General features: G+C 47.4%; 1 protein-coding gene across 1 annotated transcript in view; it reads left to right on the top strand.

The window, feature by feature from the left end:
• Positions 1–24,350, top strand: part of LOC137414786 (protein FAM131A) — an 84,853-nt gene that overhangs the window by 18,881 nt on the left and 41,622 nt on the right. The window contains exons 2-3 of the mRNA XM_068100283.2: positions 7,718–7,825; positions 23,053–23,136. Coding sequence (XP_067956384.1) covers positions 7,718–7,825; positions 23,053–23,136 — 192 coding nt within the window. The remainder of the gene's footprint in view (positions 1–7,717; positions 7,826–23,052; positions 23,137–24,350) is intronic.

Genomic DNA, 24,350 nt, shown 5'->3' with positions numbered 1-24,350 from the left:
TGAGCCCTCGATTGCCATATTACATCCCCTCTCGTCATTGCTGAGCCCTCGATTCCCAATCACCTCCCCTCCAATAACCGCCATTGACCACGAGGCTCGAGTCAGGGAAGAAAGGCGTGTCTCCACCTCGTCAGAGGAGGGGAGGGGCGCGCCCGCCCGTCGTCGTCCGGGGCGGAGCCCGAGGGTCGTGCGACCAGCCAGGGCCGAGGTGAGCGCCCCGATGGGCGTGTCCAAAGCGCCGGGGGCGTGATCGCTGGGGGCGCTATAAAAGGGCGCAACCGGAAGTGGAGAAGAAAAAGAAGAAAGAGAGATGCACTCTGGGTTGGTCTGGGTCGGTTGAGAGAAAGAGAGGAGGAGTTGGTTGCAAGGAGTGGTCACAGTCGGTTGCCAGAGAAAGGAGTTGGTCACAGTCGGTTGCCAGAGAAAGGAGTCGGTGGTCAGTTGGTTGCGGTGGTGAGGAGTCGGTGGTGACGAGTGAGACAAGGCCTGGCAGGGCAAGTGCAGGCGGCCGCAGCAGCGCCACCCAACCGCCAAAGGGGGCCTGAACGGCGGTTCGGAGCAGGGCCGAAACGGACCGGCGGCTGCTGAACGCGCCGGTTGTGCTGCGGGACCCCCCTTGGACCTTTCCTCTCCCTCCAGCCATCCACCTTCTGCCATCCCTGGCATTCCCCGCGTGAGTCAGCGTTCTGTTTGTTCTGTCCTGGGATATAAGTTAAGTCTGTAGGTAAGCTAAATTTGCACTGTGTCACCTGCGTCTTGTGCTTGTAAATAAACGTGACATCTGTCTTTTTGCTTGTGTGTAAATAGTAGGAATAAATGTAGTAGTATTTCAAACCTTTTTTTTGTCTCCGTTTTCCTCTTGCATTGCGTCGCTTTTGTCTTTTCCCTCATTGAGCAGCTAGGGTGCGATACAACCAACGTTCGGGTGGAATCGGGTGAGTTTTGTTAGGTCGCGGTTTTAAACCACCGCTCGGTCTATAACATCCTAACCGCGATCAGTAACAATTGGTGTCGGGGAGTGAGATCGACCCGGAGCGCGCTTCACGCGCTCAAAATTATAAAATACCGAAATTTGTTTTGTTTTAAAGGAAAAGCCCGAATTTTGAAATCGCGCCATGGCTGTCCAAGGCGACGGGATGCCGGTGGGAGAGATAGAGGGGTTAGAAATAACCCAGGACTTCGGGGAAGAAAGGGAGGAGGAAAATGGCAATGTGGTTGCGGGAATTTCAGGCGCGCAAAATGGCGCGCTCGCGCACATGATTATTGTGGCACCAAATTTGGCCGCGCCCGTGACCGTAGCAGCGCCGCCGATGGATTGGGGCCTATTTATGGAACAAATAAAGGCGCTCATGGTCCAGACAAGTGAAGACCTGAGGAATGACTTGGGAAACCAAATGGGGGTAATGGGGAACCGGATGGATGCTCAGGGTGAGCGATTGGAGGGCCAAATGGGGGTAATGAGGGACGAAGCGGGGGGTACCGGTGAGGGGTTAGACAATAATTTTAAGGGATTAGACAAGAAATTTGGGAAGTTAGACGACAAATTTGAGGGGTTAGACAACGGGATAAAAGAGGTAAAGAATGGGTTAACGGGGGTGGAAAACAGAATGGCTGCCCAGGAGAATCAGTTAGAGGGGGTGAAAAATGGGTTAATGGGGTTAGAAAATAGGATGGAGGACAAATTGCGGGAAATAGGGGAACAATCTGCCAGGGAAATCAAACAAATGGGAGAGCAGATAGAGGAGGTGAAAATCGGGGTAGAAACCAAACTGGATGCTCAGAGGGATGAATTGGGACAGATGAGGATAGCATCTACAAAAGAGATGGAGGAAATACGACGAGGGGTAAGTGAGGAGGTTTCGGGGCTACGCGAGGAGGTAAAGCGAGGCGAAAAGCGTATAGAGAAAGAGGTGAGAAATAATACGGCAAAGTTACAGGGGGGAATAGAAGATCTGACGAAAGGAGTAGAACAGCTGACAGAGGGACAAACTAAGTTAGTGGAGCAGGTTCAAAAGAACACTGCGGTACTAGGAGGGTTAAAGGCGACACAAAAAGAAATTAAAAACGAATTAATAGCGACGCAGAGGCAATGTCAGATGGTACGGGAGGAACTGACAATGAGGGTGGAAGAGGTGACAGAAGCAATGGAGACAAAGGACCAACAGGTGAGGACGCACGTAGAGACGGTCACGGTAGCCTTAGAGGACGAACTTGCAGAGACGCACCGAGAAATAAAAGAGGTTAAGGAAAAATTAGAGGAGGTGGAAGAAGGGGTGAGTGAAATTAAGAAGAGACGGAGGGAAGCTAAGAGGGAGATAAAGGAGGAAGTCATGGAATATGTACAAGGTCTGTGTTCAAATCATGATGTGATGCTCACTGACCAAATAAAAAGTTTGCAGGTGGCAAAGGAGGTGCGGGGACGAGGTGCCAAGGTGAGTGGCAATGTATATGATGTGAGGAAAGCTTCAGTCGGCTTGGGGATTGGATTGGATCCGGGTGTTCGTGAGAGGCCGTTGGTGAGGTGTGCGACAGGTCTGGTGTGCGAAAAAAGAGGTGTGCGAGAATGTCCGACCATGGGGTGTGTGAGGAAAAAGTGCACGCCGAGGAGTGAGTGTGCCGTCAGGAGTGAGCCGGTCGTAGCGCGTGTGCGAGGGAGCACAGGGAAGCGCGGTGTGGTGAGTGTTACGGGGGAAGTAACGAAAAAGTGTGCGCGAGAGGATGCGCGAGAAAGGTGTGTAACGGACGGGTGCATGAGGAAAGAGTGTGCCGTCGAGAGTAAGGGTGAGTGCGCTGTCAAGAGTGGAGGTGAGAGTAGTGAGAGTGAAACGGAGCGTGAGTTGGTTGTGACAGGTGAGCAAGGATGCACACCTGGAATGGTAGAGCGTGTGTGGGAAGGCACATTTGAGTTGGTAGTGAGGCACGTGGTTGGGTGTGCGAGTGAGAGCACACCTGTGATTGTCACAGAGGAAGTGACCGAGGAGGGGGCGCGAAGAGGTGTGTTGGTGAGGTGTGCGAGCGACGAATGTGTGCCAAGGTGTTCGGTGGTCAGGTGTGTGACCAAGTCGGTGAGCGGAATGAGTGTACCGAGGTGTGTTAGAGAAGGTACGACCAAGAGCATGGAAACGGCTGCATGTATGAGCACGAAAGGGGTAGCATATGCTTGTAAGCATACAGGTGAGGCGTCGACGATAACCGGGTTAAAGGTTAGAACGACTTATAGCCGACTCGGGCCCTCGGTGCGTGCCGGGCTTCGCGTGCCGCGAGAACCAGCGCCCAGCGGGGATCCGAACCACGGCGGTTTCGAAAGAACCGCCGTGCGCGATCCACGCTGGGCCTCGCGTGGAACGGCCGCGTCCGGGCTCCACTAGGCGGAGCGGGCAGCTCGATAGGAAGGGTCGTCATGGCGACCACTTTCTATTGAGACGTGCCGGCAGGTCGAGATCGGGACATTGGATGGCTCCACGCCGAGGTGGTGCGTGGGATCTCGGCCCGGGTAAGCCCCCGTCCCTGCCCCGAATGCGGGACGTATCCAGCCGCTGGCACCAAACAACCCGCATTCATGGCTTGGCTTTACGAAGCCGAGCTGTAGATGTGAATTGGCGCACCGAGAGGACCTAATAAGTAGACGGACTGTGATGATGATAGTAGTGATTTGGTACGAAATTTATAAAAGTGGGTAGAATTGGCCGTAAATGGAAAGCTTTTGATTTGCTGGATTTGGACGAACAAAATTTATAGTGAGAGACCCCCAATGTGGTGGGATGGCAAATCCATCATCCCTCACATTGTGGGGCAAAGGAGCAATAGATTATGGGGTGTATGGCAGTGAAAACTAGCCCGGGTGGGTTAGGTTATATTGATAGGGCCCTAGAAGATGACATTAGGTAACGTTAAGTTTAGTTCGTGACTGATACCTGTAGTGGGGACGCAGGTAGATTAGTGTGGTTGATAATGACGTGGGAGCGCAATAGTTTAAAGGGACGACTGGGAAGCGCAAGTTTCAGAGGGGAGAAGTTAGCTGAGATGATGCCGTGTGTGTGAGGATTGAACAGGTGTGATTGAACAGGTGTGATTGCACAGGTGTGCAACTGAACAGGTGAATGGAGCAGTGTATGAGTGAGTGATGGTGATGTGTGTTGTGTTGACCAACTGGTCCAGGAAGAGGAGGAGGGTGCAGGTGGCACCAGGTGTGAGGGCACAGGTGTGCAACAACAGGTGTATGTGGCTGTGTGGAATAAATGGTAGTGTGGAATATCTGGAGTATTGGAATGGATGGTCGTGGAGTGAGAATGGTGGAAATTGTGGAGTGGAGTGGATGGTGCGAAGGTGTGAATGGGGGAAGAGTGGACCCCCATCACGGATACCCGGGGCGGGTAGCGTAAGAGTTAGGTAGAGGGTACAGGTAAATTGTGGTTGGATATTGGCATCTGTGGTGCGAGGTGAAAGAATGGTATTTGGATGGGTGCATTAGTGTTGTGGAAATGGCTGGGCGTGTAGCCTGTTAGTGTGTGTAGTTGGTTTGGGCACTCCACCACTGTAAGGATGTCGGCCAGGCGAGGCCGCAGGTGGGCTCTGGGAGCCGGTAGTAGTTGTTGTGGATGGGGCCCGAGGATCCGGAGGACGGACCCGGGTAGCCCAGTGCCAGAGGGCACCATGGGGTGACAGAGCCAGGAGAGGGGCTGCCCCCAGTTAGATAGGTTAGGGTGAGGAGCTAGGTAAGCTCGGGTGGCAACTACAGTGGTGGAGGTGTGCAGGTGGGTAGACCTGTTGGGAGAGCTACACGTCGCAGCCCAGAAATTGTGCGAGGGCACCGGGAGATGAATCGGGGGAGTGAGACCCCAAATTGAGAAGCACCACAGTTTGGTCAATGGGAAGTTGGTTTTTAGAACCCATAGTGTAAGTGGCCAATGGATTGGCAGGGAAAGACCCCGGGTAGTGTAAAGTGTGTTAATGTCATTTAGAGGATAGTTAGGATGAAGGATCCCCTCGCACCATCTGCACCCACTCACCGGAGGTGACAGGTAACTCCACACCATGCCATGGTTTAATTATTTTTATGATGCAAATGTTTGGATTGTGAGACGCATCATGACGTGGGTGTGACATTGTGCTTTGATGTTCCATCTCTGCCTCCTTATGAGGATTGATGATGACTTGATGATGGCAAATTTTGAAGTAGAGGGATTGTGGAGACGAATTTGGTATAGGGGAAATATGGGGAAGACGTGACAGTAGTGACGAATTGGTAATGTGTAGGTTTTGTACATATGGGGTAAGGGCAAGGGTGGGCTAGGTAACAGGGGGGTGACGTACGGTAGGGACGAGCTTTCTCACTTCGCCCTCCGTACGCATTTCGCCTTGCATTGCCTTTTTGATGTGTACCCTTGAGACCTTACCCCTCGCTCATCTGTCTTGTCCCCCCTGTTGTCTCCCACATGAGGACCTGAGCGCCGTTGGGCGCCGAGGGGAGCGTGCGTGGGTCGGCCATTGTGCGCCCGAAATTCCCAGAACCAGCTGTCTGCATCGATGCACCACATTATGGACCACATGTCAGTGGCCGAGCACCACTTATGGACCCCATGGGTTGGGGCATGGCCCCTCTGCTGGAACCGGCCATGAGGGCCCGAAATCTTGCTGGCGGACCTTGGCCACAGGGCACCGATGCCCCACAGGTGAACCACACGTAGTCGGCCCTGTGGGCCATAAATAAAGATAAATAAAATGGACACGTTTGGGCAAGCTTTATTGCAAATAGGCTGCCAGTAAGCAAAGCAAATGAAAATGACAACAACTGGAAGAAATGATAATAACCAGCAGAGGGAGCCGAAGAGCAAGAGACACCTGCAGGGTTGGGTTTGTTGGTTTTATTTTATTCATTGAACAATGGTGACTGCACCGATTGGTGCTTGGGTGTGTATTGGTGCATTTTTGGGTGCTTTAATGGTGCATTGATGCAGAGCAGACTGTCCTCCCCCCAGAAAGAACAATTACAGGTCCTGGGTTAGTTTTGTAAATAAAATTAGCGTCAGTGTAAATAATGCTCCCCACCGTCAGTGTATAGTTTGAAGACCATTCCGCAATTCGGTTAACTGTGGGCGTAAGTCTGTTAGGCAGGGTGCAATGGAGCAGCGGGACACATTTATTTATGTTTTAAAACCAGTCGCACTCAGGGTCAGGTTAAAAGTAGAGGGAACTACACCTACATGCCACACTAAGGTAAAAGTAATAGGCCCGGGACGTGCCTAAGGGGAGGAGGGTGCAGTGTTGTGAATATGAGAATGTTTTTTTTTATTTTGTTGTGGTGGTAAAATGTTGTAAAATATCACCCCTCCTCCCTCCGTTGTGGTTGTATAAAGGTCAAAGGGTGTTCCCGTAGTTAGTCCATAAAAACATACATGCAGGACACGATATATCTTTTCTTTTGCCAGTTATATCTTATTCTGTGTTTTAGGATAAGGCTGTGTCTCCCATTAATTGAAGTACTCCATTGCACCAGTGAAAGAGAATAGACCCCCTTTCATTCCCATCCCCAAAAATCCCCATTTCCTTCACATCCCCCTTTCGTGATTGCTGAGCCCTCGATTGCCATATTACATCCCCTCTCGTCATTGCTGAGCCCTCGATTCCCAATCACCTCCCCTCCAATAACCGCCATTGACCACGAGGCTCGAGTCAGGGAAGAAAGGCGTGTCTCCACCTCGTCAGAGGAGGGGAGGGGCGCGCCCGCCCGTCGTCGTCCGGGGCGGAGCCCGAGGGTCGTGCGACCAGCCAGGGCCGAGGTGAGCGCCCCGATGGGCGTGTCCAAAGCACCGGGGGCGTGATCGCTGGGGGCGCTATAAAAGGGCGTAACCGGAAGTGGAGAAGAAAAAGAAGAAAGAGAGATGCACTCTGGGTTGGTCTGGGTCGGTTGAGAGAAAGAGAGGAGGAGTTGGTTGCAAGGAGTGGTCACAGTCGGTTGCCAGAGAAAGGAGTTGGTCACAGTCGGTTGCCAGAGAAAGGAGTCGGTGGTCAGTTGGTTGCGGTGGTGAGGAGTCGGTGGTGACGAGTGAGACAAGGCCTGGCAGGGCAAGTGCAGGCGGCCGCAGCAGCGCCACCCAACCGCCAAAGGGGGCCTGAACGGCGGTTCGGAGCAGGGCCGAAACGGACCGGCGGCTGCTGAACGCGCCGGTTGTGCTGCGGGACCCCCCTTGGACCTTTCCTCTCCCTCCAGCCATCCACCTTCTGCCATCCCTGGCATTCCCCGCGTGAGTCAGCGTTCTGTTTGTTCTGTCCTGGGATATAAGTTAAGTCTGTAGGTAAGCTAAATTTGCACTGTGTCACCTGCGTCTTGTGCTTGTAAATAAACGTGACATCTGTCTTTTTGCTTGTGTGTAAATAGTAGGAATAAATGTAGTAGTATTTCAAACCTTTTTTTTGTCTCCGTTTTCCTCTTGCATTGCGTCGCTTTTGTCTTTTCCCTCATTGAGCAGCTAGGGTGCGATACAACCAACGTTCGGGTGGAATCGGGTGAGTTTTGTTAGGTCGCGGTTTTAAACCACCGCTCGGTCTATAACATCCTAACCGCGATCAGTAACAATATATATATATATATATATATATATATATATATATATATATATATATATATATATATATATATATATATATATATAATGTTGGCATTTCTTGGACTAATGTGAGTCCCTCATTCATAGAACCTTTTTCACATCCCTCACAGCTTTCAAATGGAGAGTGGAAATGAATGTCCGCAAGAGAAACACGCTTCTTGAGTGCTTTAAGAAAGTGAACGAGAAATGTGAAATTCCATCGGGAAAGAGCTTATCAAGTAAGTTTGGGTACAAAAAGTTTCCAGGATACACGGGTCTCTCCAGTACCTCGCTCCCAAAACCCAGACTGACTGTACACCTCATCTCCTTGTTCGTCCTTTCAGCGACATTAAAATCTCTCTTCCCTCTAGGCTTGGGCTTCAATCAAGCAGTGCAGGCCTCTCTCCTGTCATCCTCCATGTGTATCCTCAATCTTTTCCACATCCATTAATCCTACCTCTTTCAACCCTCTTACTTGCAGGTTACTGTGTTTCCCTCCACTTTCATTCATTCATTCATTCCCTTGCTTATTGTGTCCAGTTGTCGCTCCAATGCCCCACTGTTAGATAATTGTCTTGTTTACCTTTCTCTTTGCCCTTCATTGAGCTGATTACAGATTTAAACGAGAATGCATCTCAAAATACAAAGCCTGTTTGTGTCTGTTTTTTTTACTCGAACCAAACTTTACAAAAACAGCAGCTAAAAAAAGGGAACTACATTTTATCAATTAGTCTTCTCTTTATTCTCATAATAAAGGTTTGTTGAAAATTTGATGACAAAAGGTTATGCTATGGACACACATATATACACACACACACATATACACACACACACATATACACACACACTCACACACACATACATATACACACACATACACACATACACACACACATACTCACACACATACTCACACACATACACACACATACACACACGAATCATAATTATACATACACATTCATGTACATGCACATGAATCATGATTATACTGTATACACACTTTTACATGGTTGTGATTATACATATTGTCGCGTGATTCCCCTCGGTTAAGACCGGGAAATCACGAATGGCAATCGAGTGTTACTGAGGTGACAATCAATGGCGGATTTGACTATATATCTATATATATATATATATATATATATATATATATATATATATATATATATATATATATATATATATATATGCGCGGGGGAGGAAGGATAGAGGAAGAAGAAGCGGGAGCTTTACCTGTGGTTCCGAGCAGTCTTCAAATCTGCAGGAAATTAAACTCACGAACACGGATTTCAAATGTACAAGAATAACACGGATTTCAAATGTACAAGAATAACACGGCTTTATTGCCGGACCCCCGAGAACAATGGATGCGCTGGTAAATAAATGTCCTAAGTTAGGATCCCACACACCTCACTTCAAAAACAGCACAGGGGAAGAATTCATCAAAAAACCATTGCGTTCTGTCATGGGGACTTAGCTCTGTCTGGCTGCAGTCAGGAATCGTCAGGCTTGAGCACCGTCGTTGATCCCGTCAAAGGGATCGAAAAACCGAGAGGAAGAAGGTGTTACGTGGTCCCCTCGGTGAATACCTGGTCTCAGTGACCCCCGGACCGTGAGAGGAACTTCGCCAGAAAGCTGTATTATATATGCGCTTTCGCCACGCAAGCCATATGAATTTCACCCAAGAGACAACTGACGTTCAAGGATATATTTCAATGGTAATGATACCATACAATTTCCATTACACAACCACAGAGATTTTCCCCGAGCAATCAACAATACACAACCATCAACAATATTTCAATGACACCACCACGGAGATTTTCCCCGAGCAATCAGCAATACTCTACCATCAACAATTCCCCAGCCACAATCAATTCCCTATGAGTAAGATGGCCATCTTATACATGTGTGTCCCGGTGAGTACTCACGACACCCTTTTGGTCTCGGTCCCGCACAATGTCTCTGGGCCCCTCCTGACCAAGATGATGGTCGCCGTCGCCGCACTCGGGCGGTTGAACGAACCCCGGGTGGACGTGTTTCCACCGGGCAGGTATCGTACCAGGCACCGTGGCTGCAGCCCCTCGTGGCCACGCGAAGCGGATGCGGTAGAGCAAGCCAAACCCCACGCCGCTTGCAAGGCGCGTTAGGCCCCCAACGTGCGACCCGCACGCGTCTGTTTGGACGGTGCCGCGAACGAGGCCAGACGCGGGTCGATGCACGGCCCCACGTCAACTTGCCGTCTCCACCGGGCAGGTACACGTCCCGGTACTTCCTCTCGCCAGACAGGCTTCGGATCGGAACGCCGCTTTTCCACGCAGCGCAAGGTCGATCCCACCTTTTGTCGGAGCGGGGCGAGGAAGAATAATCCTCGTCCTTTTTTCCTCGTGTCTTTTTCTCTTCCGTTTCCGGTCACTTCCGTTTCCGGCCACTCCCTCAGAAGGGCTCCTGACCCTCCAACCACAACAACTACACAACAACTTAATATACTACACCCGGATAAGCAAAGACCTGAATGGTAATTCACATACATTCATATAAATATGTAACACTCCCCCCCTTCAAGAAAGAAAGTTTGAACCCAGCGAAAACTTTCTTTGCCGGCCAATTTGGAGAAACAAACCAGATAACTCAACCCCTCCAGATTACTCCCTCTGGACTAAGTACCAACAACGACATTGTCCCTGCCAAATCAAACTCCATCTCATGACCCTCTGACTTTGACCGTCAGTTTCTTGGGACTGAAGGTTAAGGGGTTGATCAAAGATCCAAAGTTAAGCAACTCGATAGCACTTTTTCCGGGAGGCCAAGCCGAGTATTCACTACATGGATGCCTTTAGGAACGCGGAGTTCACGGTTAGTCCGTGCAGGAAAGTTCTCTACATGGGCGCCTTGAGGAACGTGGAGTTCACGGTTAGTCCGTGCATGAAAGTTCACTACATGGACGCCTTTAGGAACGGCGTTCACGGTTAATTCGTGTAGGAATCTTGGCTCGGCGGCTCCGCCGCCTTCAGTGCTTCAACTTCTCAGAACTTCCCTAATAATTAGGGTGGGACCACTGGTCCCTGTAGTCCCATGAATAGCGGTCTCCTTCTCGGCCACTACCAAAACTACCGCCCAGTTGTCCTCTCCTGTAGACCTCTCGACGCCTACGAAATGCCTTCCCTACTGTTATGGTCCGACCCTCCAAATCCTTGCCATTCCAATTCTTCTCTGCCTCTCTGGCGTCTTTTGTGCTGGCAAACGTGACAAAGCCGAACCCTCTTGACTGTTGCGTTTCCCAGTCTCTTACCAACCGCACTTCCACCAGCGGCCCATATCTGTTGAAGACAGAGGTCAGAACTTCTTCCTCTGTTTTGAAGTTCAGTCCCCCTACAAATAACTTGGCACTTTTGTCGCCATCCCGAGCTGGTGTGGTGTTATTTTCCCTGCTGGGCTCTTTACCAACCCTCAGGTTACCATAAACTTGACCCCCGGCCAAATCATTCCCGATAACCACAGATACACCCTCTACAGGAAGCGTGGCTTGTAAACCGACGGTGACCGGTCCTGACACCAAATCGGACTCCAACTGGATGACCTGAAGGGGAGCACTAACACCGCCCCCGATCCCCTGTAAACGAACACTATCCCCCGTTGCCGTCTCCTCGGACCATGGCAAAATGCCTTCAAGCATTAAAGATTGATGGGCCCCTGTGTCCCTCAATATCCTAACCGGTCTCCGGTTAGTCGAGGCTCCATCCAGTGACACAAACCCCTCTGAAATAAATGGTTGGTAACCCTTTTGATGGCGATTTCTTACGCTAGCCATCGCATTCGGAGTTGTAATAGTCGGACTCCGCTCTGGGTTGTCCCTTTTCATGAGGTAACAACTGGACATCAAGTGTCCAGGTTTCTTGCAAAACGCGCAAGTAGGCCCGGAGGAAAAACTCGGGGTCTGCCTCGGGCCCCCCGAACTATAAGTTTGTCTTGGGCCCGCATCCCTCTGATTTCGAACCGGTGGGGTATCATAGTTGTCCCCATAATCATCTCGAGGCCGCCGCCATGTATGGTCGTTCTCCGCACCTGCTGTTCCCCACCTCCCCTGCGGAGATCTAGGCGAGGAGTTAGGTTTGTGGACCCCTATTCGGTGGGTTAAGGCATAATCATCTGCCATGGTGGCTGCGTCCCACAACTTTGGTACCTTCTTTTCCTGCAGGTACACTTTGATGTCCTCGTGGACACACTGCTGGAATTCCTCCACCAGGATCAAGTCCCGCAATGTCTCGAAGTCTTTCCCGACTCCTTTTGACTCACACCACCGATCAAACATGTTTTCTTTCACTCTGGCAAACTCCACATGGGTCTCACTCTCCCTCTTCCTGGCGTTCCTGAATTTTTGCCTGTAAGCTTCCGGAACCAACTCATACGCTTTGAGGATGTGCGTCTTCAGTACCTCATAATCTGCACATTGGTCCATGGGTAGCGCCGAATAAATTTCCTGAGCTTTCCCCACCAGCACACTTTGCACGAGTATGGTCCAGGCCTCCTCCGGCCAGTTTAATTGTCGAGCCACTTTCTCAAAGTGTGGGAAAAATTTCGCGACTTCTTTTTCACTGAACGGTGGAACCAGCCTCACATGTCTGCCCACATCCCAGGTTTTCTGGTTAGGTGTCGACCCCGTCAGCAAGGGTGGTGCCTCTCCCCGTTCTCTCATTAACTCCAGCTCCTTGAATTTGATTTCTTGCTGAAGCTCCATGTCACGTTCCTTTAATTCCCTTTCCGCTTTTCTCTCCTCTGCTTCGAGGTCCCTTGCAGCTCTCCTCTCCTCTGCTTTTCTCCCTTCTAACCTTTCCTGGAGTTCTCGTTCCACTCTCCTTTCCTCCGCTTGTTTCTCTTCCCTCCTCTCTTCTGCTTTCCTTTCTTCTTCTGCTCTTTCCTTTTCTGCTTTCCTTTCTTCTTCTTTTATCCGTTCCTGGCTCCGTAATTGCAACTCCAGTTTCCGGAGCTCAACGTCTTCTGGTTCTTCGGGTAGCCACTCCCAGGCTAACTCGTCCCATGTTCCTAATCCCACCATAGATTGTATCACCGTGGCCTGCAACTCTGCCTTCCTCAAATTAGTTCGGACCTCCAAGTTAAAATGTTTGGCCAATTTCAAGAGGTCCGACTTTAGCAACGCTCGGAACTGTGCCTCACTCGGGGTTACCCCAAAGTTCTGTGCCACAAACGCCATGGTGTCTATCGTTAACACCTGTTAACCTTCACCCAAGACTTTACCCCAATTCTCCAAAAAAAATATTTACCAATTAATAATTAATTAATACATTTTAATTAATAAAAAATTATTATTTTATTATTTTATACAATTTTAAATCCCGGACGTAGACCCAATTGCGAAACCGCAAATCGTAATTTGGACGAGCCCCCAATTCTGTTACGTGGTCCCCTCGGTGAATACCTGGTCTCAGTGACCCCCGGACCGTGAGAGGAACTTCGCCAGAAAGCTGTATTATATATGCGCTTTCGCCACGCAAGCCATATGAATTTCACCCAAGAGACAACTGACGTTCAAGGATATATTTCAATGGTAATGATACCATACAATTTCCATTACACAACCACGGAGATTTTCCCCGAGCAATCAACAATACACAACCATCAACAATATTTCAATGACACCACCACGGAGATTTTCCCCGAGCAATCAGCAATACTCTACCATCAACAATTCCCCAGCCACAATCAATTCCCTATGAGTAAGATGGCCATCTTATACATGTGTGTCCCGGTGAGTACTCACGACACCCTTTTGGTCTCGGTCCCGCACAATGTCTCTGGGCCCCTCCTGACCAAGATGATGGTCGCCGTCGCCGCACTCGGGCGGTTGAACGAACCCCGGGTGGACGTGTTTCCACCGGGCAGGTATCGTACCAGGCACCGTGGCTGCAGCCCCTCGTGGCCACGCGAAGCGGATGCGGTAGAGCAAGCCAAACCCCACGCCGCTTGCAAGGCGCGTTAGGCCCCCAACGTGCGACCCGCACGCGTCTGTTTGGACGGTGCCGCGAACGAGGCCAGACGCGGGTCGATGCACGGCCCCACGTCAACTTGCCGTCTCCACCGGGCAGGTACACGTCCCGGTACTTCCTCTCGCCAGACAGGCTTCGGATCGGAACGCCGCTTTTCCACGCAGCGCAAGGTCGATCCCACCTTTTGTCGGAGCGGGGCGAGGAAGAATAATCCTCGTCCTTTTTTCCTCGTGTCTTTTTCTCTTCCGTTTCCGGTCACTTCCGTTTCCGGCCACTCCCTCAGAAGGGCTCCTGACCCTCCAACCACAACAACTACACAACAACTTAATATACTACACCCGGATAAGCAAAGACCTGAATGGTAATTCACATACATTCATATAAAAATGTAACAAAGGGGACGTCGATGCTGGTGCAGCCAAAATGCGACCGTTCGCTATTGTGTCCAGAATCAGAAGCAGAAGCGAGAAGAGAACGAGAGAAGGAGGTCCAAAAACGAGAAGAAGCGAGAGAGAAAATGTCAGTCACGACCATCTGCTATTGCATCCAGAACAACAAGAACAGAAAAATGTCGGTTCGCCGTTCGTGGTGTGGCTCGTCCTCTGATGTCACTGGCCATTCTCTCCAATCAGCGCGTCGCTCCTTGCTCTGCCAATCGGCGGTATGCTTTCTACTCGCCCCTCCTCCCGGTCAATCACGATTCCTTCTGGGCGTGGCTATTTCCTGCCTGAGCAATGTTCCATCACCATGGTGCGCAATGCGCAGCCGCTTCCTGACTGGTCTTCCGGTAAGTTATTGTGAGAGGGAAGTTTTTATTAATGTGTGCGATAATGGGGCTAACTAATGTCTACGGGACAATGGAATGATAACCAGGTCTGACACAGGGGAATTAGCATCATCCCGACAACTACTTATCACAAAGCCATCCTCGTATGGCCACAAAGATACACTTAATCCGAATGAACCCGTCGAATCCGTCGAAGCACCTACCCATGCAGATCTACCTGGATATATATATATGCCCTACCCAAAATTCATAACGATATGATTATACACACAAAGAAACACACAAACACGCTAACGGAGGTGGATAGCTTGAGACTTGGTAGGTCTCTTTTCCATCTCCTGAAATCCACCAAAGTGTGGAGATAGCAGCCAACAGTAGCAACTTGCAGATACTTTTTATGGAGGTGGATACTTTGAGACCTGAGAGGACTCAGTTCCACCTTCTCAAATCTGCATATGGAGATAACAACCAAAGACGCACATACACACACACACACACACGCACACACACGCGCACGCACACACACACACACACACACACACACACACACACACACACACACACACACACACACACACACACAATCAATCAAGGGCATTGATCGCTGTTGAAAAGTGTGGGGAGTGTGGCGGAGGGGGTGGGGGTCTAAAACAACATAATAGACTGTAAATAATGTCTGACAAGCATTATGCCTAGGTCCCCCGTCGATGAAGTGATGTGAGTTGACGAAGTGGAAGACGCAAGGCGGCCATCTTGGATTTTGACGTGGCGACCCAATTTTCAATAGCATTCTCCCTTATGCCGAGCTACACCCACACACCAGATTAGAAGTTAGTAGTTCGTTTATTTTTCAAGATATTTCGCTCACAAGGTTCAGACATATATATGGTGGTGGCCATCTTGGATTTTGACGTGGCGACCCAATTTTCAATAGCGTTCTTTCTTATGCTTAGATACACCCACACACCAGATTAGAAGTTGGTACTTCGCTTATTTTTCAAGATATTCCGCTCACAAGGTTCAGACATACATGGCGGCGGCCGTCTTGGATTTTGACGTGGCGACCCAATTTTCAATAGCATTCTTCCTTATGCGTAGATACACCCACACCCCAGATTAGAAGTTAGTAGTTCGTTAATTTTTCCAAGATATTCCGCTCACAAGGTTCAGACATACATGTCGTCAGACCTTCATGGTGGTGGCCATCTTGGATTTTGACGTGGGTTGCACCCACACACCAAATTAGAATTCGGTCCTTCGCTTATGCACGCATGCATGCACGCACGCCCGCACGGACGGAGGGGAAAACCATAGTCCCCCTTTCACTCCGCGGTGCGACGGGGGACAAAAATGTAGAATTAAGGTGGAAATTATCGAGATGGAAGGCCTGTTGTAATGTGCTCGCCCACCGGGAGTGACGCTACATGGTACATATTGTTACGTTTGTGGGGGTATGCATGAATTATGTCATAGGAAAGTTCAGAATGTGTAGGTTTTAGTATGGACCGTGTGACGCGAAGAAGAAGAAACCCGTCTTGATGTACATAAGCAAGGTAAATGTTCAGTTTAAGATTGTTTGCATGTCGCCATACGGAGGGTGGTTTTGTGATAATTAATTATATGGCTTGTAGTTAATCCCCAATATGTATTGCCTCCCTGTGATTTTTCCCTAATGTTCTTATAAAACTCAGCCGGCCAGGCAATGGACTCATTCGCTCACCATGCTGCCAGGTCCGACAGACACAGCACATTTACCAATTGGCAAGTAAACCCCACGTCATCCGAACCTTCCAGAACAGCGATTAGACTCCGCCCCTGACGACTCATAACGAGGAGGCCACGCCCCAGCCTTCATGATTTGTGGAGGCGTAATGGGATGATTGAGTAGCGCTCGGTGATTGGACAGAGTGTGACGGTCGAACATTCGAGAGCTGAAGGGAAAAAGACACCGGCTCACTCTCTCTCTCTCTCTTCTGGTCCTGGCTGTGTGGTGGACGGTCGCTCCTCTCGTGCGCGCTCGTGCAGAGAACCTTCAGAGCATTGTGGAGGTTTTCAAACCTCCACAATGTGAGGTTTTGCAACGCTTTTGAGGTTTTGCAACGTTGGAGGAGGGGGGTGTCGTTGGACTGTGGTGTCTTTCGGGGGGAGCTGGGGCCGCGTTGCGCTTGGTGGTGGAAGCGAGGAAGGGCTGGTTGAGTGCCTGCTTGCGCCTGGGCGTTTTCTGATGCGCAGGTTCGGTACCATTATCGGGGCGCATCCCGCACGCGTGGCTACACCGGCAGCAACGACCACCGCACCCCTGACACACTTTGAGGCCAGAGCTGAGGATCAGCCCTACAGCAAGGGAAGTTATTTTTATTTATCTTTCCTCCTTGTTTGTATTTGAGTCTGAGTGGAGACGTCTCATTTAGATCGTAGTTTTACCACAACGGTCATTTTTTATTTATTCCTCGCTTTATTTTAATAAATTGGTTTGTGTTGCATTTTCAACGATGTCGTGTTTCTGTGTCTGTGGGGCTCGGATTAACCCCGTGTGTTCCCGATTAGATAAGGCTTCGGGCCTTTCCCACGCGCGCCAAAGACAATCCCGCCAAGGTTTGAAATATGCCTCGGAGTTGAAGCTCGTTTCGGCTATTCGTCTTTGGCCTGTCTTCATCGGCCATGGACAGGACAATATTTACATTGAGCATTTTCGTCGATCCTCCCTTCCAAACTCCAGGGGAGGGTGGCAAATCAAGTAGCTACTATGCCTTTGGCTTATGAGTTACAATGGTCCCTTAGTTCCCCTGGTAAGTTTGGTTGAGAATGGATAACTATTGACCAAATGCATCGAGCAAGACAGACACCAAATTATGTATTTTAGTATGATGATGATGATGATGTCCCTCAAGTGCTGGATCATGCGTGCTATGGAGCGGTGCACATGATGTGGAGTGATTGGGCCAAATATAATTAATTATGTTCAGTCTACTCGATATTCAGGTTAGCAATGTTTGCAAATAGCGTAAAAATATTAATATTCCATTTGCTAACTTTGTTAGTATAAACACTTCTTGTTTTTCACCCGAAACAAGTAGAGGAGACAATTGATATGCCCCCCCCCCCTTCCCCAAAAGTTGATCTGTATCCATGGCAATCTGATGGCAGATCGACAATTTGCAAAGGATTTCAGAAATACCACCCCACATCGTGACACGTCCACATCTAAAATTTTCAGCTTCATGGATACAGACTTGGGCATATCAATCATTGTGCCTTCTGTCGACCTGTGCATGCCAATTGTGCCTTTCCTGGAGAAACCTCACTCAAATCGTCACCGACCATAACACTGATCTTGATAACTGATAATGTTATCTTACAGCAACATGTGATGCATTACCCTTCAACAACATGGTCCAGGCATCACCTTAATGCACGATATTGCTCCCTTTCAGAGGGCCATTCAAACAAGGAATGTTCTTATCAATACAATGTTAATGTCATGAGACACTGGGTTGCCATCTCGACAGATTTGAATCAATTGAAGATCTATAGGATATCATTGATCGTTGCATTCGAACCTTGCCAAGACAGCCACAGGCCCTCCTCAATGAGCTGGACCAGGAGGTGATTTGGGTATGGAATACCATTCTCCAGGTTCAGGCTTGATTGCTCATTTGCTCAATATGGCGACGGTACAATGCAGTGATTCCTGCAGGAGATGGACATAGTTACTCCCGCCAGGGAGTAACGCATTCACTCGTGTGTGTGTGTGTGTGTGTGTGTGTGTGTGTGTGTGTGTGTGTGTTCGTGTGTTCGTGTGATTGTGAACAAGATATCTGGAAAAGTTCTGAACGGATTTGGATGAAAGTTGGTGGGATGATTTCCCTTGGGATAAGGAAGAATTGATTAGTTTTTGGTGGGATATTATTCCCGATCCAGGAATTTTTTGAAGGATTTTTTTACCATTGGAAGATAGGGCTCACCTTTTTTAAACATTATCTTCTACATATTCTATATTTAACATTGTGATATGAAAATAGTTTTCATATTTGTTGTAAATGTAGTTTAAACTTGTGGTTATGCGTTAGAGCGGTGTATTTTTTTAGCAGCGTCGTCTTCAATGTTAATTGTTTTTTTTCTAATAAACACATATTCTGTCATTTTAAAACCACCAAAGTGTGTATTAGGTTTCCCCCGTTTCATAAAATGTATCGTTTGATACGTATGTTTTAAAACTGTTTTTTGTTTTTGTTTTTTATACCTCAGAAGAGATATCAACATTTAGCACAGCGAATGTCATTCGCGGTGTCAGTATTTGATGAACTTATGAAGACTTAGTTCCAGATTTGTCAATAGCTGAGGTATATTAACAAACGAATAAAACAGATTTGGCAAAATTCCAACTTTTTAGCCGCGTCGCAGACGCTGCTCATAGAGTGCCCTCTGCTGTTGTTGTTGTTGTTCTTCTTCTTCTTCTTCTTCTTCTTCTTGCAGAGAAGACAAAACCTCAAAGCTCCACCCATTCTGGGAACCATAGCTCCACCCATTCTGGGAGAGCCTTCATATAAACAAATATCCACCATTTTATTAACTCGCATAGCTTTGAGGCTTGTTTTGTAGGCCCGTGGTGTCTTCCTCTCTCACACAGTTTTATTTCAAATCAAATTCGATATATCATTTCATTTTTCACAGTCGCTAACATAGTTTTAGACTCGGTTGAAAAAAAACGGGAAGAAAATCCGATGAAAGTTGCCCTTTATAGAACGAAATGAATTCTCAAAGGCCTGTAACTTCAAGTCCATTGAGATATATTTTGTTTAAATCGCGGCATGCTCAGTCATACACCGCCCGAAATAACAGACGGGAAAATGCCGAGATATATTAAAAATTCGTCGCCACACACGGGAAATTGCCGAGATATATTTTCACTTTGCACAAAAATAACATCAAGTAATCGAATCAATAGGAATGTCCTGTGCCTATAACATCGACGTTATAGGCACAGCTGCATCTAGGCATTGTGTAACATCGACGCGGCTTTTGTTTTAATTAAAACTTTTTGTACTTGTTTTTAAAAGATCGCATATTCACCCAGGGGTGTGAGAGGCTGAAGAAGAAGAAACCTCGCATGGGCTTCCCAGACCAAATAAATAATTCTGGTTCTGGCTCTGCGATCTTCAGGTTTATTACTCCCGCCAAGGAGTAACGCATTCGATCGTGTCCGTCCGTGTGTGTGTGTGTGTGTGTGTGTGTGTGTTCGTGTGTTCATGTGTTCGTGTGTTTGTGGACAAGATATCTGGAAAAGTTCTGAACGGATTTGGATGAAAGTTGGTGGGATGATTGCCCTTGGGATAAGGAACAATTGATTAGTTTTTGGTGAAGCTCAGGATATTATTCCGGATCCAAGAATTTTTTGGGGAAATTATTTTGGGAAATATTTTTTTCTGTTTTACTGCATTGAAGCTTTTATTCTTATTCTTAAATGATGTTTTTCTCCTCCAATTCCGAGATATATCAAAATAAATTCTCTGACAGTTCGGGCCTACTTTCTCTTTCATTTATTGTTTTGGGGAGAGGGGATGTTAAACAAAACGTATTATTCCAACTAAACCCACGGCGGGAGTATGCGCTCTACTGAGTGGCGTTCTAGTTGGTATTGAAATTGTTGCTTCCATGTTGGATCCGGATGTGCAAACTTACTTTAAATCAGAATCACTTCACTGCCAGATTTAAGTGGTGTATTGATCGCTCCGAGCGTCTTCCCCGAGCTTGTCAGGTCAGTGGTTCAAACCCTGGCTGAGTTATTGTGAAGACTTTAAAAATGCTACGTGCTGCTTCCTTGCTTGATGTTCAGCATTTACAATGATAAGAGCACAGACAAGCCCCATAGGTTCTTGGGATTCATGGAGAGGAGGAAATTGCTCATTAAGAAATGCCCCACTGAGGCGGTGAGAAAGGCGGTGCCGTTGTTGTGGTGTCGCAGTTACGCAGTGCGTCCCAGGAAGTGACGGCATTTCTCCCAAGCCCAGTCGCTCTGTTTGTCTCGTTTAACACTCGTGTGATATCTCGTGTATTTGTGTATATGTGATATGTCCGTGTATGTAAGATGTGTGTTTGGCAACTCAGCCACGAACCTTAGATTCTGTAAGAAAAAGAAACATTCACCACAATGCAGCATTGTGTGTGTCGGTCACAATGATATGTACGGTACATGTTTAGCCTATGATGCTACATAAATAAATTGCATCTAAAATCACGTGTTCAATGTTTTTTTTAAATGGCGGAGAATGTACATTTCGCTCACAAAAGCAACAGATGCTGCCCATGGTTTGTTTTGATCTTCGGCCATTCTAGTCAGGTTCACTATGTCAATAAATTATATTTCGTTCAAAATCATGGTAGATTAGCAAACCTATACATTTTTGGAAAGGTTATAGCATAAGGAAACTAAAAATCAATGTTTACATTTGGAGAGATACCTGTATGGCGGCCATTTTTGATTTTCAAAATGGCCACTGTAAAATACATATTTTGTTCTATTTCTGCCTCTAATTACCCTAAAAACTTTTTAAAATATACTAAACCTATATTTTCAGGGACAAGGAATCCAATGAAAGTATCAAATTAGTGCTATGGGGAATGGTAAGACACGAATCAAAGGTTTTGAATTACAAAATACTGTCTTTATATTCGCGATAAGTTGCATAATCAAATACATGTTATCATTTTGTACAGGCAGTTAATAACATCAAAATGTGTCACAATAATTCATATCACCAAACATACACAGGCAGTCAGCAAAATCATACATACACATGCAGTCAGTATAACTTCACATCTACACAGGCAGTCAATGGCATCAAACATACACGATTACAGAATATGCCATTTAGAGTTCGTCATCACTGTCCTGTGTGTCGTATCCGACAATATAGTCCGCATCGTTTTCACAGTCCGTTCCACACAAGCAAAGGTCGGTCAAATTGATTGGCAAATCGAATTGGTCGAATGGTCGATCGAATCGAATTCGATGAATCGAATCGAATCGAATCGATCGAATTGGTCGAATGGTCGATCGAAGCGATTGGTCGAATGGTCGAATTGGTCGAATGGAATTGGTCGAATGGGCGAATGGTCGATCGAAGCGATTGGTCGAATGGTCGAATTGGTCGAATGGAATTGGTCGATTGGTCGAATGGAATTGGTCGGAATTGGCAAATGTAAACATTGATTTTCAGATTTTCCATGTAATAACGTTTCCAAAAATGTATAGGTTTGCTAATCTACCATGATTTTGAACGAAAAAACATCGTGAACCTGACTATTCGGTTGATGACACCAACTCTGATTGTGTCCAAATCGGTTAATAAAGTCACCTGGTTCAGAAAAGCTAACGCTGCATGGTAGCGTCGGCATCTAACTTCATAATCGATGGTACAATATTGTTACAGACGCGGCTTAGATGTTATTTACCGAGCGGTTTGGTATGACCACGTCTGCACAAGTTACCCGATTATACCCGAACGTTGACTAATCGCGCTACGCTAGATCAATGAAGGAAAAGACACACGGCTGGGATTAAAATGACACGACACCAGGCATACGGTTCTCAAGACCTCCGGAGGAGATTATATTAAGGCGGAAGGTTAGATTACAACTACAAGAGGGACATCATAGAAAGACAGGCACTTAGACACACTTATATTAACCCCAACAGACGACAGATAAACGGGACAAAAGGCTGACTCACACGGGGATTGATGGCAAGGAAAGCGGGTATTCGATGGCCAGCACAAGGTGCACCTTGTGCTCAGGGACAGGATAGCGCGGCCCAAAAGATGCAGGAGGTCTCTCAGCGCTCGGAGGTGGCTCTCTTGTCTTCTCAAGGCTCAAGCTCGGGGCGCATCTGACCTCACATCCGGTAAGTCGCTGCGTATATCCGGCGGGGAGTGACACGCCCTCGGCTCGTTAGCTCCGCCCCAGATGGAATCGGCTCGTTGCTTCTCATTGGGTGCATGCGGGGGGGTTACCGGCTCCGCCCTTGACGAGGGGCTGACAGGGAGCCCCTTCGTGGTAACCCCGTGGAGCGCATGGTCATGGCGGCTAACCGAGCTGGTGGGAGGACGCACACTCCCCCCGCGCGCCGTGGTTGTAGTTGTTGTTGTAGCTGTAGTTGTTGTTGTTGTTGTTGTTTGGGGAAGAAGATGGAAGGAGGTATGGCAAGGTCCTAAACTCACTACTGGTGCCATATAATCACATTCTGGTGCAACGAAGGGTCAGAATTAATGGAAAGGAGTCCTTAACTGACATAGACTAAGAATAACTAGCAAGATGTCCGAAAGTTGTCTACGTGAGATGCGGTGGACCTGGGCACGACATTTAATGGGGGAAAAAGGGGAAGGTCGGTTCTACAGAGTGTTGTTTACAGACAATGGGACTAGGGAATGGGGGATTGGGGATAGTTGGGGAGTATTGGGGAAATAGGGGAATATTTACAAGCGGATATGGAGGCCAAATTCCATATTCGCAACAATATCAATCAACACTACTTTCCAGGGTTGCTGTAGGCCTACCATCCAAAGTGTCATGTCCAGTCTGGTGCACACCCTTGCTTTTACCTTTGACAAGTCAGAAAGGCAGATATTGGGAGACACGGTATTAGATGTTTGTTGTTTATATTTGTTTTTAGGACTGCATGAGGTGATGCTACCCAAGGCAAAACGTGTTCCGGCCATCCAGGAGCTGGCCTCGCTTGCTCGTGCGTCCTTCTCAGGTAAGTTCAACATATATCGATACATACATATAAATACATACATACATATATATATATATATATATATATGTGTGTGTTATTGGTCCTTTTATTCTAGAATCCACAGACAGCCATTATTGTATTCTCTTTGGAGTAGTGAATTCCATTGGACATCAACATGATCATCCTCGTCCCTCATAATTCGTCGGATACGCACAAGTCTTGTTTGTTGTCCATCATACCTCACATAGTCTACCATTACCATGCAGCTCTGCGGACATTTTTGACAGGTGATAAAGTGTCTTTAATCGGTATTTATTTAATTCAGCTCCAGTATTTTATTCACATATTCAAACTAGAGCGAAGTCTGTGGCGCACCATCACAAATCCCCATGCATGTTTCCCACTTAAAACAAATTTGAAAGATGGCAAAAAGTTCCAGCAGGAATGACCGAATATGAACATTTGAGTTGAAAAAAATCTTCTGTTTTTACCCCTGTGACCCCAAGTCCTCACCCCTTGGGGCATGAACCAGGGTTGAAATCCAAAACATTGTTACATATTTCACGAGTCCCACATTATTGATTGCATACACAAAGTGTCATTAAACAATGTTTAAAATGTGCCTTTAATTGGCACGTTTTTGAGTATTCGACCTTTTGACCCAATCTCAGTGCCCCAGGGGGCAGGGCCGAAAATGATACCGCTCTCGCACCTTCTTGGCATGTGTTGATCATAACATTTGAGTTGATATTTGAGTGCAGCGTAAAATGGCATATTTTGTCCAAGTACAGTACTGCAAAACTGGATGTTTTTTGAAATGGCGAGAAGGCGATTTGTGTTCCACAGTGTTTAAATATATAATTCAATTTAAATAAAATAAACATTTTAAAGGTTGTAGAAAAAAAAAAAATTCCCAGAGGTTTACCGCTGTTGATGTTCAGCATTTAAAACCACCTTATTTGACATGTTAAATTAGTTATTTGTGCCTTTCGTTTGTGTCCTTGAAGATGTCCCTAAAATTGGGACAATTGCCCCTGCTGACTATGTGTTAGAGAATATTGACCTGAGGAGATCTCACTGAAGATTTTGATATCGATGTGATAGATTAGATGTCGATAACATATTGTTATGTCGGGGGATAAAGGAATATCTAGAGCCAGGTAGATCTGTATAGGTAGGTATCCGACTGTTGTGATAGGGAATCTACATGTAATAAGTTCTATGTTTAGCCA

The sequence above is a fragment of the Myxine glutinosa genome, chromosome 2, assembly GCF_964187855.1.
Source record: "Myxine glutinosa chromosome 2, kmMyxGlut1.1, whole genome shotgun sequence".
Lineage (NCBI taxonomy): Eukaryota > Metazoa > Chordata > Myxini > Myxiniformes > Myxinidae > Myxine > Myxine glutinosa.
This window is presented reverse-complemented; position numbering and strand designations above follow the sequence as displayed.